Source organism: Oryctolagus cuniculus, chromosome 6, assembly GCF_964237555.1.
Source record: "Oryctolagus cuniculus chromosome 6, mOryCun1.1, whole genome shotgun sequence".
NCBI classification, from domain to species: domain Eukaryota; kingdom Metazoa; phylum Chordata; class Mammalia; order Lagomorpha; family Leporidae; genus Oryctolagus; species Oryctolagus cuniculus.
Genome location: NC_091437.1, coordinates 116,772,569 through 116,790,468, shown reverse-complemented (window position 1 = coordinate 116,790,468; position 17,900 = coordinate 116,772,569). Strand labels below are relative to the sequence as shown.

Here is a 17,900-nt window from a genome sequence, read left to right as displayed (position 1 = left end):
GTTCTGATAAAATTCTTCCAAAGTCCGCTTCTTATTAGGGAGAATGCTTAGTTCCACCCCTAGATAAATACTGAATAAATCCAGTTCCACAATGCCATTTTTGACACGAGAGCCAAAGAATTAGGAAATAGACATGGGGTACCTATTCTTGCCTCATCAAATGTGCCATCAGTCCACCTTTCCCCCATTCAAACTTTATTTATATAACATGGTTTTCAGATTTAGGATTATTGAGGATATGCATCTAAGAAATTTTATATACAATGATTCTCATCAAAAGTAAAGTTACAATATAGATAGTGAAAAAAAAAACCACTACTGTACCATGGGCAGCCAATAAAGCAAAGGTCCTATTGCATAGATGACTATAAGGACGAAAATGCAAGATATTAGACAAGCCACCTGTAAAATACAAGACAGACAAAAAAGAAAGCCTTGAACATTTTATTATTCTAAAGCTATGGGAGGGGGATATTATTCTTAAGTTCATCTTGATTAGAAGTAACAAAACATTGGCAATAATTGTTAAACTGCATAGAGTGTCATTATCTATATTTTGCAGCAGAGGGAAGCCAAACATGACAGCTGACAAACTGGTGCCATCAAATTAAGTCACTGAAGAGAGAAAAGTAATTCCACACAAAGAAATAGGACACCATCCACTTTTATCACATATCACAGCAATGGCTTTTTGTTTAATAGTGAAAGTGACATTTCAATTAAAAATTCTATAGCCTGTTGTTGTTTACCCTGACTCCTCTCCTATTTTGTAGGGATTGTTTGAGCAAAAACTGAAAATGCACTTAGAGTTTTCTGTGCTGATGACAAATTCCCAGGAAGCATTTACCCTCTTCTTTGGAGTTCTTTGTTAGTAATGGCTCTAGTTATGAAGTGGTTATGTGAGATTAGACACCATCTCTGATAGTGGAATAGACTTAATTTTACTAATCCTAAAAAGCCATCAGAATCATGTTCTAACCCACTCAGCCTGCTGACAAAAGGCAACTCAAAACACCTGACTCACATAACTATGTTCCATTTAATCGAGAACTTGATTTCACAGAAGCAAATGAACAAAAATGTTTGGCCAAATTGTCATTATAACAAGAAAAAAGGGATTTCTCACGACCACAAAGAAGTCTAGAACACCATTATGGAGATATAAAAGGGAATTTGGATTAGAATGTCTTGAGTTAAAAAATCAATATTTAAACAAACAATCAGTATCAATGGCTTCAAGGACTCAGAACAATTGGAGTTCCCAGGCATTGCTGGTGAAAATGTGATATGGCACATTTTGGCATATGAAGTTAAGCACACATCAAAAGACCCAGGACTGCCTAAGAGAAATGAAAATATATACCTACATGAACTTGTACATACATTTATAGAAACTATTCATAAATACTTAAATTTGTAAATACTGTGAATATACACTAATTAGTGAATAAATTGTGCCATATCCATACAACAGAATACTACTCAGCGATTAAAAAAGAATATGGCTGAAATTCAATCCCAGTAAGCCTAGGAAGGTAGCTGGACTAGACACAGAAAGCTGTATGCTTTCAGATTTCATATGTACAACATTTTGAAAAAAGACTAATTATGGGATGCCAGAGGCTAGAAGTTGGGGTCAAAGAAATGGTCACAAAGGAGCATAAGGAAACTTGGTGGGGTGATAGAAAATATTCTATATCCTGATTGTGTTTGTGGTTACACAGGAATATACTCTTCCAAATCAAGTGAACTATATAACTAAAAAAGGTGGATTTTACTAACTGGAACTATACCTCTTAAGCCTGAATATTTAAGAAAAGTAAATTGGGGGAAGGATCTGTAATAATTGTTTAAATATATGGGTATACCCAGAGTCAGCCCAGCAGCAGTGCTCATCCTGAGCCTAGCACTATTAAAAGGTATATTGTGGGAAGTGGGGAATGGAGTGGAGGTGGCTATAAATATCCAGCCAATCCAGTGGTCACTCAAGAACAGACATAGGAACTGACCTGTATGGGAAGAGTCTGAGGGAATCTGGTGTTCCATCCATAGTTAGTGGGAATCGTCAGCACATAATGGGAATAACAATTCTTATGTGAGAAACCATTAGGGAACCAATAATTGTCTACAAAAGGTTACAGTACACTAGGTCATCACTACACTGATTACTTAGGAGTCACTGGTGATTTTACATATTAAAAATTTTTAAAACAATAAAATAAAATGCTTGTCATTCCACTCGACTATGAAAGCTATAGGATCCATCCAGAAAGTCCAGTAAGTTGACTCAGTAAACCCATGTTTATATGGAAATAAAAAGACACCAGCTACTAAGAGCTACTGCAAGACAAAAGACAATGGCATGCACCCCTTTTGTGGAACTCTTCACTCATACATCTACAGTGTTTCTGAAAACAGAATCCTAAATCTCAAGCATTGAAACGAACTTTGAGCAGTCACAGTCAACACTCCTTGGAAGGATTTGAGGCACAGAGAGGCAAAGTGACTTGCCCAAGGTCAGAAAGCTAGGGAGTTAGAAGACATGAAGGTAATAGGGGATAGATACTGCACCAGGACTCATGAAAGCCAAATTTATTTTAAGATTCCTAGATATATTACAATGCACTAAAGTTGTTATAGAAATTACAATGCAACTCCACAATTTTATGCAGAAATAGTAAATTACAAGTACACTTGGGCTTTTCTTCCAAACGATATTTAACTGTTTTTTATCGGCATGGTGTTTTGTATATACATCAACAGCACTCACTGGATTACAATTCAATCTTGTAGGCAAAGTAAGTTAAAAGTTAAATGGATTTTATTTCGCAAAGATTAACAAACTATTTGTTTAATGTTGTGAGTCATAATGAAATAGACCATGTATGCAAATGCTTTAAGCCAGAAACCTGAATGGACTTGTTTCATTTTTTTTGATGCACTACATCAAAAGACAAGTAAACTTAATTGGACGAGCAACCCTTACCAGTTCTGCCAAATATATCTGTCCCTAGTCATGGAAACTAATAATAGAATAGTGTCTGCCTTCAAAACTTTCAAAATAGTGATATTCATTCACTCCATAAATAAGAGGCCCAGGCACTGAAGTTTGAATTTTTTTTAAAATCTGAAATTATGCAGTCCATCATTCCATAATCAGCCAACTTGGCAATTTAAAAAAAAGAAGTTAAACTAAGATCAGATATTTGCAATGCTAAACAATTATTTTATTTCTTAAAAGATTTATTTACAGAGAGAGAGGGGAAGAGACAGAGAGAGAAATCTTCCATCTGCCGGTTTACTCCCCAAATGGCTACAACAGCTGGGGCTGGGCCAGGCCAATGCCAGGTGCCCGGAGTGTCTTCCAGTTCTCCCATGTGGGTGCAGGCTCCCAAGCACTTGGGTCATTTTCCACTGTTTTCTTAGGTGCGTTAGCAGGGAGCTGGATCAGAAGTGGAACAACCAGGACTCAAACTGGCACCCATATGGGATGTCAGCACTGCAGATGGAGGTTTACTCACTATGCCAAAGCACCAGCCCTTATACAATTATTTTCAAACTTCAGCTTTCTATCATAATTCACTAGCTATATTTCTAAATATCAACCATTTTCTGAATATCTATGAAAATTACTTTGTACATAAGGAAACACTTTTTTGCATATCTTTGATCTATCCAGAGAAACATTTTTGAAGGCAAGTTACAATCAGAACAAGAGAGATAAACATGTTCCCCTTTTATTTAATCTCAGAACACAAACAAAAGTTAAGTAGTTCCTTCTTAATAAGTTCCAGGTTGACTTACATTGTAATTAGTAAAGAACAACACTCACATCCTTAATTATCCAAGCAGCAAATATTGTCTAAGTATTTTACTCTTCAGTTCTTGCAATGTCACACTAATTAAATGGCCAAAGATAATTTTTTATTTAAAATCACAGCTAATTGCACATAAAAGTTAATTTTACATAAAAGATAATAAAATAACCTACATGATCTTCTCGCTATGTCTTCAAATATTACATCTGTTGTGCCTTATTTACATAGGTGACCACTGCATGCATGAGTGGTATCCACACTTAAATGTTTGCTGAAGGAAAAAGGAAGTGTCAGTCATTTCCTTCCTAAGCAGCTGTCAAAGAATGCAAAGTAGACCTAGAATTCACTATATGACAACTTTGTGGAAAGCAGGGGAATGGAGAAGTAGATGCAATGGGACAAAAGAGAAAGAGAGAGAGAATCTTGGGTAACTAAGACTAAATTAGAAAGGCTTCAATGAAAGCCATGAGCCCAATGTTCATAAAAGAAACACAGTTTGGTAAATTGAATCCAGAGATAAATTCCAGTTTGCAGAAAGATAGAGCAGCTGTTGTTTTCAGTTATGATTGAGGTGCCTCTGCTGCACATGTCGTCTCTCATCCCTCAGGGAACCATGACGCCTCCCGCACTCCCAGAGGAGCCCCAGGAAATCTCCTCTTCTGGGATCAAAGAGAAGCATGCAGGGTAGAGAGACAGGGGAATGCTGAGCTCCCTCATTAACTAACATTATCCAGAGGCAAGGAGGGAAGGAAGAATGATAACATTTATTTGTGCTATTTTTCTTTTTTAAAAATGTTTGAAAGACTGAGTTATAAAGAGAGAGAGAGAGAGAGACAAAGAGATAAAAAGATCTTTCATCCTCTGGTTCACTCCCCAGATGGCCACATACGGGACTGGCCCAGGCTGAAGTCAGGATCCAGGGCTTCTTCCAGGTCTACCACATGGATGCAGGGGCCATCTGTTGCTGCTTTCCCAGGCTCATTAGCAGGGAGATGGATGGAAAGAGTAGCAGCCAAAACGCAAACTGGCACACGCATGGAATATCAGCTAAGCCACAACGCAGGTCTCGTGTGTTGTTTTTGAGGCAGTAGGGAGATTTTTTTTATTCTCCAAATAGCCTTTCTTAGATATACATGTTTTGCATACCAATCAAAAGAGAGCCTTGTAAAAAGGGTTTCTACAAGTGTAGAATAAAAGTTGTCACCCTTTGGTTACAACACTTGGAATTAAATGATGGATATCTTTTGTTATTTCAATTCAAACATTTTCATTTTATTCTTTAATGCATTGAATGGCTTTATCATCAACTCATTTTTACAGAAAATGGTTCTAAATTCACTGTCTAATAAAGCCAGGTACAGCTATTGAGCAGTTGAAATTTGAAATGTGACTGGTCCATATTAAGATGTGCTGCAAATGTGAAATACACATCAAATTTTAAAGCCTTAGTGTGAAAGAAAAATAATGTAAAAATAGCATTCATAATCTCCAGGCAGATTCCATACGGAAACAGCATGGTGCTTACACCACAGATTGGGACACCTTCTTCCCATACTGGAATGCTTGGCTTTGGGTCCTAGCTGATGTTGATTCCCTTTCCATCCAATGCACACTCTGGGAGGCATTAAGGGATGATTCAAGTAGTTAGGTCCCTGCCACCAGCTTTGGCTGAGTTACAAGCATTTGTGGAGTGAACCGGTGGATGAGCGTTCTCTCCCTCCCTGTAAAATTAATTAATTTATATAAATGTTAATAGTATTTTGTCTCTAATTGGTAAATTCAAGTACATTTTTAAAATTAATTCTTAAATACAGTTACCAGAAAATTTAAATTACCTGTGTAGCTTATATTGTTTCTAGTGAACAGAGTAACTGTAATATATAGGATTCTAAGTGTAGCTTTTAGTGGTATTTTCTTAACTTCAAAAATACTATATTAAGTGATAATAAAAACTCCCTGGCCTGACCTGTCCCTTCTAATGTCAGCAAAACTGAATTACTGGATAATTTCATTTTTCATTCATTCTTTCCTCTTAGAGTTATTAACACCTAACTCTGCAGGACTTGAGCCAGACAAAGTGGATACAGGGAACTTTAACGCAAAGCTAGAAGGCAAACATCAATCATATGATCACACTCCTACACTTTTAATGTCAAACAGTACTAAAGACTCAGAAAGAAAAGAACATAACGGACCCAAAAGTGGCAGTGAGATCTGAAGGGTAGCAGGAATGAACTTAGGGGAGAAGGAGAAGGCAGCCACAACAACACCAGAGCCCGTGAGGCACAAAGGACCATGTGCCCAGAAAGCTGAACATGAGGTAGAGGACAACCCAAGGTGAGGCTGTGCGTGGATGCACTCAGAGCCTTGCAGGCAACATGGAGGTCTGAATTCTAAGATCTATCACAGCCTTTCATGGACTTTAAGCAGGAAAAATATGACCATCCGTGTATGTTAAAAAGATAACTTTCAACATAAATACTGTATGACAGTATTTACTACAGAAATACCAAAAATGTTTCTGAATAAAATCATTTGACAAATAACAAGGTTGTCATTAGCCTAAAAATAACAGGTTGTCATTAGCCTAAAAGTCGAGGGACTTTTACATCTTCTAGATTAATTTACTGAGTATAAGTCTAGTCCCTAAGAGAGTGAGAACCATTTAAGGGTTTGTTTTGTGAGATCATATCACATAAAAAAAAAACTACTTTCACAAATATCCCTATTAGAACAAAACTTTTAAGACTTGGCTAGCCTAGCACATTATTCAAACCATGTCAGTTTTCAGTTATACCCACATAAACTTCACAGTTGTAGTGTTAAAGGTCTGAAATGACTACCATGGGAAAGCATCCTCCATTGGGGTACCCACACTAAATCAGATTCTTTCCCTGTGCATTTTAAGGGGAACTGTTGGAAGAGTTAGTGATCTTGTCAGCAAGCAGAAGAGCATGAAATGATTCAGCTGCTAAACTTTGTCTCCCTGAACTAGTGTTTGATTTCTCTCAAAGTCTGATTGATAGAATTCCATGTTCAGAAAAGAACTCTACAAAATTTAGAGAAGTTTCTTTTTTGTTCTAATATATCAAATGTGCACCCTGCAGAATAAAGCAGAGAAAGAGTATTTCTCTAACCTTACTCATAGTCAAACAAATGTATGCTCAATTCAAATGATAAAAGATACACCCAGAGTCTAAAAATCAGCACACGCTTTCTCAAAAATATTCTCTTTCAGATATTCAATGCTAAAAATAACAGCGGTTATTCAGATGGTTTCATTATCACTATTAATTAGAAAAGTATGGTAATGCCAAAGGAAATCCCAGCTACAGAACCTGTTCAAGACAGAAACTTCCCAGGGGTTGTATTTCAACCTTCTCTGTCCATCTGACCAGTGAAGATGCTAAGCTGCTCAAGATTCCCCAGCACATCAGTGGATCAGCTTGGACTCAAAAACCTTCTTTGTTGCATCCCAACCAAACCATGGTATTTTTATATTAAATGTAAAACCAGAGGTTCTGAAAATATCCTAGTATTTTTTAAAACACTTAATAATAAAATCAATGGTGATTATTAACATTTAAAGAATTTTTATGTGATGCTCAGAAATTCGTGCTAAATAAGCACACATTAACTCAGTTCTTATAATAATTCTACTTTAATAGCCATACCCACTTAATTTAGAGAGGTTAAGTTACTTATGCACAATCACCCAACCATGAGTGGTGGAGGTGGGTGGGACACAAGTCCAGGCTCTGGCACGTAAGCCCTTAACCACTCACTACATTTACCCAGCCAGAACATGAAGAGAGGAAATCTAATGGACTCACTCTTATGGGAAATCGAGGGAAACTATTTTAAAACTCTAGACGTGTATAGGTAGGAGAGTCCTCAGAATAAAGGATGACCTTGAAGTTGGCTATAAATTCAAATGTTTAAATTTAGATCACAAATATTTTGAAAGTATGCTTCACAGAAATGTTTATAATACTGGACACAATACACATAACCATGAAATAATACCTGTGTAGAATTCCATGAGATTACTTAATCTCATGTCAAACAGGGTTGCATAAGGACATCAGCAGTTGAGTTGTGGCAATTTGTCAAATTAGAATAAGAACTGGTTGTTGCTTCCCCTCTGCCCTATGGTATATTGTTTGTAATTTTCTTAACCTCATGCTATATTTAATATGTTTAGCCATATTACTCTTGCCACTTGCCTCCAGGTCAAGAACCACATGCTTTCAAGTTCATTCTTCTACAACTTTAAAAAAAACCTGCTTAATATAAGACAAATAACAAATATTTGAATTTACACATAAAATGAATTTAATAATAAATAACTTACATAAAATGAATTAAAATACATTTTCATTCCACTCCTATTTTAAAAGTGAATTGTTTCATTATCCAGCTGTTAATGTTAATTTCTTATACTAACATATACATAGGAGCTGGTGTTGTAGCTCAGAGAGTTAAACTTGCAAAACCATTATCTCATATCAGAGTGCCAGTTTGAGTCTTGGCTGCTCTGCCTCTGATCCAGCTCCTTGCTAATGCACCTGGGAAATCAGTAGAAGATGGCCAAAGTACTTGGATCCCTGCACCATTGTGGGAGACACAGATAGATTTTCTGGCTCCTTGGCTTCTGCCTGGCCCAGCCCTGACTCTTGCACATATTTGGGGAGTGAACCTGCAGATAGAAGATGTCTCTAGCTCTCTGTCTCCTTCTTCCTCTGCCTTTTAAACAAATGATATTTTTAAAAAGATATATATGAATTTTTCTTCCATTGAACAGTGGTTAGGAGTAAAAGATTTGGAATAAATCCATTTGGGTTCAAATTCCAGCTCTGCCACTCACAAGTTCTGTTACCTGAGTAAGTTATTTCAACCTTTTTTCTCAACTTTCTCAAGAAGAAACTGAAGATAATAATTACCCATCCTTCATAGAGTTGCCTAAAGGATTAAATTAGTTCATTCATATAAAAGTTATGACACACAATGCCTGGCACGTGAGTCAATATTGTTTACATCAACACCACCACTATCACCATCATCACCATCATCATCATCATCATGACCTACCAGTACACTGCATAATGCCAGGCACATAGCAGGCGCCCAATAAATGCTGATTTTATTTAAATTCCTAAAAAATAACCATTGTTTATTTAACCTAAAATGTATGAAGACATATTATGCCATATTTACACCCTTGTACATCAATATAGACAGGAGTTTCAGTGTCAAAGGTTGATTTTGCATATAACTGATTTTATTTCACTTGAAGTGAACAAAAATGGGAAATGCCACATTGACTATTTCCAATAACAGAAAGAAATCAGAGGCACCACTAGAGGGAGCTTTGGTCAAAGGTTGCTAGCAAGGAAGCTGTCCTTTCTGCAGGATGTTTCAGCCTGCAGTGAGCCACTTAGCCTCTGGAAGGGTCGTTCCAGGGAAGGGAAGAGAGAGGCTTCTTTGAGGCTGCTTGGGAAAACCTGAGGTAGTGCAAGTATTCTCAGGACTTAACGAGAAGCTCGCTCTTCCCACTTTCCAAAATGTGAATGAAAGTCCCACAGTGCTCGAGTCCCTGTGGAACAAGTGTTACCTGTGTCTTCGCCCCTGTGCTGTACAGGACAGCGGTCCTTCCCATGGCAGCAGCACTTGGGATGCAGAAGAGAAATGAAGAAATCACATTGCTGAGTCCATGGGCCAAAAACTCCTGTAGTGTGAATATAGAATATACCATTCCTTAATCACAGTCAACTTTTGGAGGCCATGAGCACAACTTGTCAAAGAAGGAGCCTTGTTTGTATTCAACTCTGTTCTCCTCCCCAGTTGGGATTTAACAATTATAATAAAAATAGCTCACATTTATTGAGTGCTTACAATGAGCCAGAAACTGTTCTAAGCCATTGACTCATTCAATCTTCATAACAACCTGATATGGAAATACTACTTATTTATGTTTCCTGCTGCTGTGTTTTAAGTCACCACAATCAGGCTTTTGTTCCCACCACTCCATCAATAATCTCCACAATTCTGAATTCAATGGTTAATTCTTTCTTTATCTGGCCTAAAAGAGACATTTGACACAGTTGCTCAATTCTTCCTCCCTAAATGCTTTTTCACTTGCTTCCAGCACCTCACACTCTCCTGGCTTCTACCCACCTCCCTTGCCACCCCTTCTCAATTTCCTTTGTGGCTCCTTCTCATCTAAACCATTGCAAATATTGGAACCCTTCTCGTCTATCTACATCTTAGCTACCCAAATATATGTGGACAACCCCCACATTCTTGTCTCTAGCTTGGCCCACTCTTTTGAACTTCAGGCCAGCAGCTACCTCAAACTTAACTTGGGCTGCAGCTCTCTACCGTGCAATCTGGTCCTCCCACATTCTTCTCCATCTCAAGTCCCAATTGCTTAGGTCAAAGCTTTACAGTTACTCTTGGCTCCCCCCACCCCAACCCCATTTCCCAGATGACATCTGGATTCAGATCCAGAATCCATGCTCTTCTCATTTCATTCACCCTCATCTAAGTCATCAAATCTCACCTGGATAATTGCAAAAGCTTCCTAACAGTTTCCTGCTTCTGTTGTTGCCAGTAGCACAAATATTTCTCCCTCATAGAACTGTGGTTCTGGTGAGGGAATGCTGAGAGTAAACAAGGTCAATACTGGAAAGTGAATCAAAGGAGGGCATGGGGAAATTTGGAGTTTAAGATTTTAATTTTTTATACATTTTTATTTTTCATGTTTATTCATTTGAAAGGCATAGAGAAAGAGACAGAGACAGAAAAACAGACACATACAGAGAGAGAAATCTGCTGGCTAATTCCCCCAAATGTCTGCAATGGCTGTGGCTGGCCATGCTGAAATCAGGAGCCCATAACGCTCTCAGGGTCTTCCAGGTGTGTGGCAGAAACCTGATCACTTGCACCATCTCCTGATGCCTCCCAGTTTATATATGAGCAGGAGACTGGCATTAGAAGTAAAACCAAGACCATACCCAGGCACTCCAATATGGGATATGGGTATCCCAAATAATGCCTCAACCACTGTGCTAAACACCCCTGGAGTTTAAGACTTGAATTGCCAAATAAGGTCTCTCTGAGAAGGGACCATTTAAATAAAGGAGCTATGTAGATATCTGGCGATAGAATTCCTGGGAAAGGAAACAGCGAATGCAAGTGTCCTGAGGCAGAGTCATCACACTAGTGAGTTCAATAAAAAGCAGGGTGGCAACTATGGCTAGAACAGAATATAAAAGAAATACAACATCAGAAAGAAAGAAAAGAGGATGTTGGCAGGTCATGTAGAGTTTTGTTAACAACGATAAAGAGGTTGTTAACCTGAGTATGATGGGGAGCCAGTAAGAGATTCTGAGCAGAAAAAAGATAGTGTCTGTGTTGTTCACCACTGACTTGTACCTAGACCAGTTCCTGGTACATTCTGTAGTTCAGTCCACTTTTGGAGAATGAATAAGTCCACTCTTTTACAAATCAGAAAACTGAGACTCAGAGAGGATTAGAACCCCCTAGTGTCAGAATGAGATCTGTAGACAGCAGTTCTGCGTATCTAACCACTATATTGCTGCTTCTCTGCACATCCATGTCCCTCTGTGGTTCTACGGGACTTGAAACAATACACTGGCAGACATGTATTGAGCAATGAGATCAATATAATCTGTATCCTTTGGTGATTTAAAAACTGAAGCATCTTTTATTACTAAAATGAATAATATTAGTGTTATTTGTACTTTGAAATTCATAATTCTTAAAAGTTCTTATATATATATGGATTTTCCTCTAAAAACAAAGAGTATTAAATTTTTTTCTGTCGTTAAGGAATTATAAAACATGATAGCCAGATTTTCAGTTTCTGTGAATGATATTTTTCTTTTGTTCTACCCATTCTTGGTATACACTTAGGAAAGTTGTGTTTTTCATAAACCCAAACTTTCAGAATCTGAGAGTACACAGTACAATGATACGGTAGGAATGCAGAGGGCCGGGGGTACACTTCACCTGGTTGTCATCAACTGAATATTTGAATTTTTTGGCAGATCCCTGAGCAAGAGCCAGTGAGGCCGCGTAGCCTACAAGTGCCACTCCAAAGGCTTCAGTGATGACTGCCGACAGAATGTTCATCGGTGGTGCTCTAGGTGGAGGAATTCTGTGGAAAGAAAGACCATATTGAAGTCATCAGTCTTTGGGTAATTTCTGAAACAATTTGCAATAAATTCAAATGTGATAATGACACTAAAGTATACAGAGAATGAATAAAACAGTTGTGAAAAAACCAAGCAGCCTTGCCCTGAGAAGCCCTTTGTGTTCAATATTTAGCAGATGAGCAAAAGAACACGCCAGGGAGAACGCTACGCTTTGCCCTTTGGGAATCCAGGTGACCCACAGAACTCGGACAGAAAAGTGCACGTATCAGAAACAAAAGCAAAATCTGGAATGCTCTTTTGCTCCATCTGTTGCAAGTATTTATTTAGCTGGTGTTGTAGACTGTATTTCCTCCTGTGACTACTACAGGGTGGTATGCAAACACTAGTTTACTGTGAAGTGCAATCCTTGACTTAATCCCAAAATTTGCTCTTGAGTACATTATCATAATTAAGATTTTTAACTCAACCCCTTCATGAAAGCACTTAACTATGCCTTACATATGTTTGAGAAAAATATGTAGAAACATTCCATTTACCCGCTGCTGCAAAATGCAGGACCACAGCTAGCTGTTTCCCCATTTTAAAGAATTATTTAAAATTATTTCTATCAAAGAGTACCCAGACATTGTCTTACTGTCTTTTGAAAATCACTTGAGCCAAAGTATCATAATTTATTTACTCCTGATGATTCTTTGGGAGATCTACAAAACAAATCCCTTGGGCAAAAGTGCAAGAAAAAGAAAAGAGAGTTTATGTGGATTTAAAAGCTACTATATATGTAGAATTCTTGGCCAATCAATTTCACCTATTTCTTTTAATTATTCCAACAACCTTCAAACCAAAAGCAATTGTAACTAATGTTAGGAAGAGAACAGATTTTGAGAAAGGTTCAATAACTTATCTAAAGTCACAAAGTTATTGGCAGAGCTGGGATTCAGTCTCAGCTCCATCTCCTTCCAAAGCCATAACACAAAAATAACTATGATAAAGTATAAACTTGCTATCATTTTATGATTATTTAAGACTATAGATATGAAAAAGTCACTCAAAATAAAGGAGAATTAGAGGAAATGGCAGACAGACAGGGCTTTTTTTAATCCACTAACTAAACTTTGTCCTCAAACCAAACTGATTTGTATGTTTTGTGGTCCTAAGACATAAACTATGCAAAACCAATATCCTTTCAAAGTATGAGCCTTTGTTTTATGAAAATTGAGTATATTGTTTAAAAATGACAAACCAATCAAAAAGAAGGAATAAGCCAATGTTCAAAGGTGGAAAACAGAAAACCTATTAGAAAATAGAAAGTATTGTTTGAATTCAGATAATCTAATTGATTTAATTATTAGCTCATAGCTACATAGGCTAAAGATGGAAGATTTTAAAAATGTATTTTTAATATCTGAGAAGTTTTCTATTGTTCTTCTATTTTAATGTAGTTAGAAACCAAAATTTGGGACTGAAAGATTATAATACAGAGCACCCAGTCACTCTTACTTTGTCCTCAGATAATATGTGTTGGTGTACAGAATAAACAGCCCACTAAAAAGAAATAGCACAGAAACCCGCTCCCCTCACCTAACATACCCTCATTTTCTTTCAACCTATGTTTCAAACAACCCTTTTCCCTTTAGGGTAAATGCTTGCTCTTTCGTTAAGCTTTCTTTTAGTCCAGAGGGAGGCTGTAGGCAGGTAGGGAACCAAGCATTCTTCTCCACTTTACCCCCTCTCTCACTATCAAATATTGTCCAGGTATATGGATTTACTACTTCAGATGGTGCTTGTCTACTTTTACTATAATTTAAGTGAAGTAAAAATAATCAAAGAATTACGGGGCAGGAATAGAAGATTAAATATCAGGATATGACTAATTTACAAATTCAATATATTCCATTTTTTCAAATAATATATTAATATGTAATTTTCCAAATATTTTACCTAAAACAGTGTATAAAACAATTAGAAACTTACTTAATAATGGTGAGCACTCTACGAAATTACTCTTTCTCTATACATGTAGTGATTGTTTCTATCACTTTATAATAGAAATTATAATTTCATTCTAAACACGGACAAAAAAGAAATGAAATTCATCCCTACCCATCCCCGATGCCTTCCCCATCAAAAACAAACAAATAAAATATTAAGGGACTACATTACCCTCTTGGAATGTGACCAACTACTTCCAATCCATATGTGTTTTCCATATTGGTACAATAACAGGCAAATGATGCAGCAATAATCTATATGGTTCCATTTGGAAAAAGAATAAATATTTCTTATTACTGGCCCCTCTAACACCTTAATTTTTTTTTACTTTTTTCTTTTAGTAATATAAATTTTAGAAGGAACATTATTCTTGTGTCCCATGATTGTCAACAGTGATATAGCAGTTACACAGATTTTTTTAAATTAACCAAATCTTGAAAAGTAAGAATCAACTCTGAGTTTTGAGAACACTTTACTATCTCAAGTTTAGATTATTTACTAGTAAAATGGCTTTTGTAATAGCCTATATCATTCAACCCAGTTATGTCCATTTTTGAAAGGAAGCAAAACACAGAACACAGATGTGTGTCTGTGTGTGTACAAACACCAGAAATCAACTTAACAACCAGTGTTTCATGAAATGAAAGGATTTTTCATTATAAAACATCATGTTCTCCCCCATGACAGCAATTTCTCCAGAGTTGGGAACATTGTCTCAATAGTACTAATCAACATTAGTAATAAATGATGATTTACAGTTTCGTTGGATATATTTGAGTTTTGAACTTCTACTGGTTCTTCATGTAAAGATGTTAGTTTATAGCCTGTTGGGCTCAATTCTTTTCAAATGACCCCTATAGAGTTTCAGCTACCTTCCCTTGCTAGTGAGATACGCTAACCAAAGTCAGCCTCTATACACCAAAAGCATCTTTAAATGCATTGCAGAAACTAAGTTAGCCCTTGTTTTATCAGCCACGCCACCCAATATTTTCCTTCCATTTTCACATTCTCCCCTCATTCTTCTGATGATTTTAATAGATACTGGAGAATTTCCCATGGTTATGCTATTAGTTTGAATGTTTTTTCTTGCTAAAAGAAACACACCAATTAATTATGATAAAATATAAATTTAATATATTTATGGTCATAAAAGCATATAATAAAATCATACAAATAAGGAATATAAAAATTAACATCAATAACATTATTCTGTATGTTTTTTCTATCCGTGTACTTCCATTTTCTATAATGATATTTAACTGAATTTGAAAAAGTTTTTAAAATAGTAAATGGGCTTAAAGAGTAAAATACTCAAAGTTTGCAAAAAGTAAAAATTCAACAGAACTGCACAGGTTATATTGTTAATCTTTATAAATATGATGTAATAGTAATATTTTCTAAAAAAAGATAAAAGTAGCTAATGATTCAGCTATTAGGTTAGAATCAGACATATTAACATATTCAAAGACTTTTAAGCCAATTAACAAAGTTTAAATGCTCATAATAATCATGAAAAATTTATACCAGGTCAGAAAATATTATAAACCAAAAAGAATAAATACCATAGCTGCTAGATACTGGATCCTTATTGAAAGTGGAATAACACATGATATTTAATACACATGACAAATTTTAAAATTAAGCTAATTCATTGAATTAATCTTGCAGTGCCTTACTTTCTCTCTGTATTTCTTTAATATATTAAACTCCCTTTATCATTTGAGTCACTGATTCCTCTTCCACACTATTTTAGTATCATGTGTATATATAAGAATGCAAAGGGCATCACGTCCCAGGTGAGTCCAGTGCTTTGGAGTGTTCTAACCTGGCCCTCCTCTGACGGTAGCCTTTCCTTTAAGATAGGACCTTTGCGGGAGGGGTGAAGGGTGGTGTCCAAACTAAGTCTACCCATCTTGCTGACCCACACTCTGGATACTCAGAAATAATTTCCTACCCATAGCGTCCCCAGCCTGATTACAAAGAAAGCCCTGCCACTCTACCAGGTCCACCTCCCAGGGTGACCCAAGGAAGGCCAAGGAGCTTCATGGTGGTGGAGGGCAGATGTAATTGAAGTAAGGTCAGTGAGGCAGGGGAATCATGTCCACAGGATTTTGTGATAAGTTAATGCATTTCAGAGCTGTTAATGTAAAAACTAATAATCATGGTACTCTTAACTTTTCTGGTTGATTTGAAATATACACACACATTATATAGAACACCTGTTACATGTAGCTCACCAAATAATTATGAGTATAAAGACATAATGTGGCCCAGCTACAGAGAGAGGCCTTCTTTCCACCCTTGTCCTACAGAAGTGCATCACATCTTTTTCAGAAAGTTTCCAATTTTCTAGACTTATTAATGTCCATAAATTTGTACTACTTCAACAGCACAGAGGTATTTTAACAGAAAAAATTTTAGACACCGTTTGTTACATAAATGTATAACCCAAAGACTATTTAAAAAAAAAAGCTAAAGCCAAATAATAAGTTAATGCTTTGTTTAGTGAAGGGTTCCCATTACAGAGGCTTTGAATACCACAGGTCATAGAGCAAGGTACAATGTATTTGTACTCCAGGTACAACAACAAAATGTAATTTGAGAAACCAGTGCTGGTTAATGCAAATCATAAGCATCCTTTCAATAAAGCAAAATTAAGTCAGTAACAAAAGTACCATAAAAGATACAAACCATAAATGGACATTGGTTAATTGATGAAACTTCCATGTATATCACATGGGTGCCACAGCAATAGAATATGGTCGTGCAATTCATTATTTTACAGATGATCATACCAGAGACCTTTTGAGTCTCACCTTAAAAATCTCTCCTTATTTAAGATCTTAGGCTATATGTTCCTTATTTATATATAAAAATTAAAAGCATATGAGAAATGCTGTATAAATTGAAAACATGTGCATCTCCCTTTTTTAAATTATTGACTCAAAATGTTTCCTGTTCTTACATTAATGTATAGCCACGCAAATTAGCCCCACTTTAATGAGAGACAGGAGTAGCTGTGGGTTACTGTAGACGACATAGTAAGCATCTGCAGATTAGCCCAACACTTGGCAAGCTTTGCATGGCAGAAAACTAAATGTTGATTTCATACTTACCAAAACTAAATCGACAGGAAGAACAACTTTAATTTTCCTTTTAAACTGTTCATTCAGCTCTTTAACAAGAACAAGGACTACAATGCTCAGCAAGGATAAGAGCAGTGCTTCCAGTCGAACAGATTTGATGTTTTCAAAGACATATGCATAAATCTGCAGTAAGGAGGAAAAAAAAACTCAAAAAAAAGTTCAGGATCACCACGGTATATCAGCTTGGAAATCTGACCACAAATAAACTCAGCAATGTTTTATAACACCATCTTCATGGCTGGAGGTGGAGGGTAAGGAGGTAAAAGAGTTGCTGTGAGGTAGAGCACAGTATTCATTTGCAGGTTAAAAATCTCTTTGCCCTAGACTCTTCCATCAAAATCACGGTTTGCACCTTCCTGAATAAGGTCACTCCTAAAAAGGATGACTCCTGCAATACTTCAAGGGGCAGAGATGCTGTAACTTATGACTTCCATGCAGATGCATCATAGACTCCTCAACTTTGACCCCCACAACTGTTCCTCCAACCCCAGAGCCAAGTTCACATATAACCTACACACAAAGATGTGAAGAGCTGGTATTTAACTGATATCAGATATTTGCCTTAATGTTAAATGTTACCAGGTTCTAAACTGATAGGCATTTACCTATTTGTTAATTGCTCCATACTTTATGCCATGCACAATGCTAGTCTAGGTCTAATGATTTCTATATAACCTCAGTATTTACAGAGCTCTTGGTCTAGTGTAAAATTGCTAATTAAAGTAATAAATTAGTACAGCATGGAAACATAATTAAAGAAGAACCTG

The 17,900-nt window shown here is 36.6% G+C and overlaps 1 protein-coding gene across 1 annotated transcript in view; it reads right to left on the bottom strand.

Annotated features, from left to right (window-relative positions):
* The window catches only part of SLC26A7 (solute carrier family 26 member 7), a gene marked incomplete in the record, with an annotated part of 135,722 nt that overhangs the window by 37,251 nt on the left and 80,571 nt on the right, over positions 1-17,900 (bottom strand). Inside the window, 5 exon segments of the mRNA NM_001195763.1 lie at positions 325-402; positions 9,433-9,546; positions 11,853-12,000; positions 14,159-14,241; positions 17,104-17,256. Coding sequence (NP_001182692.1) covers positions 325-402; positions 9,433-9,546; positions 11,853-12,000; positions 14,159-14,241; positions 17,104-17,256 — 576 coding nt within the window.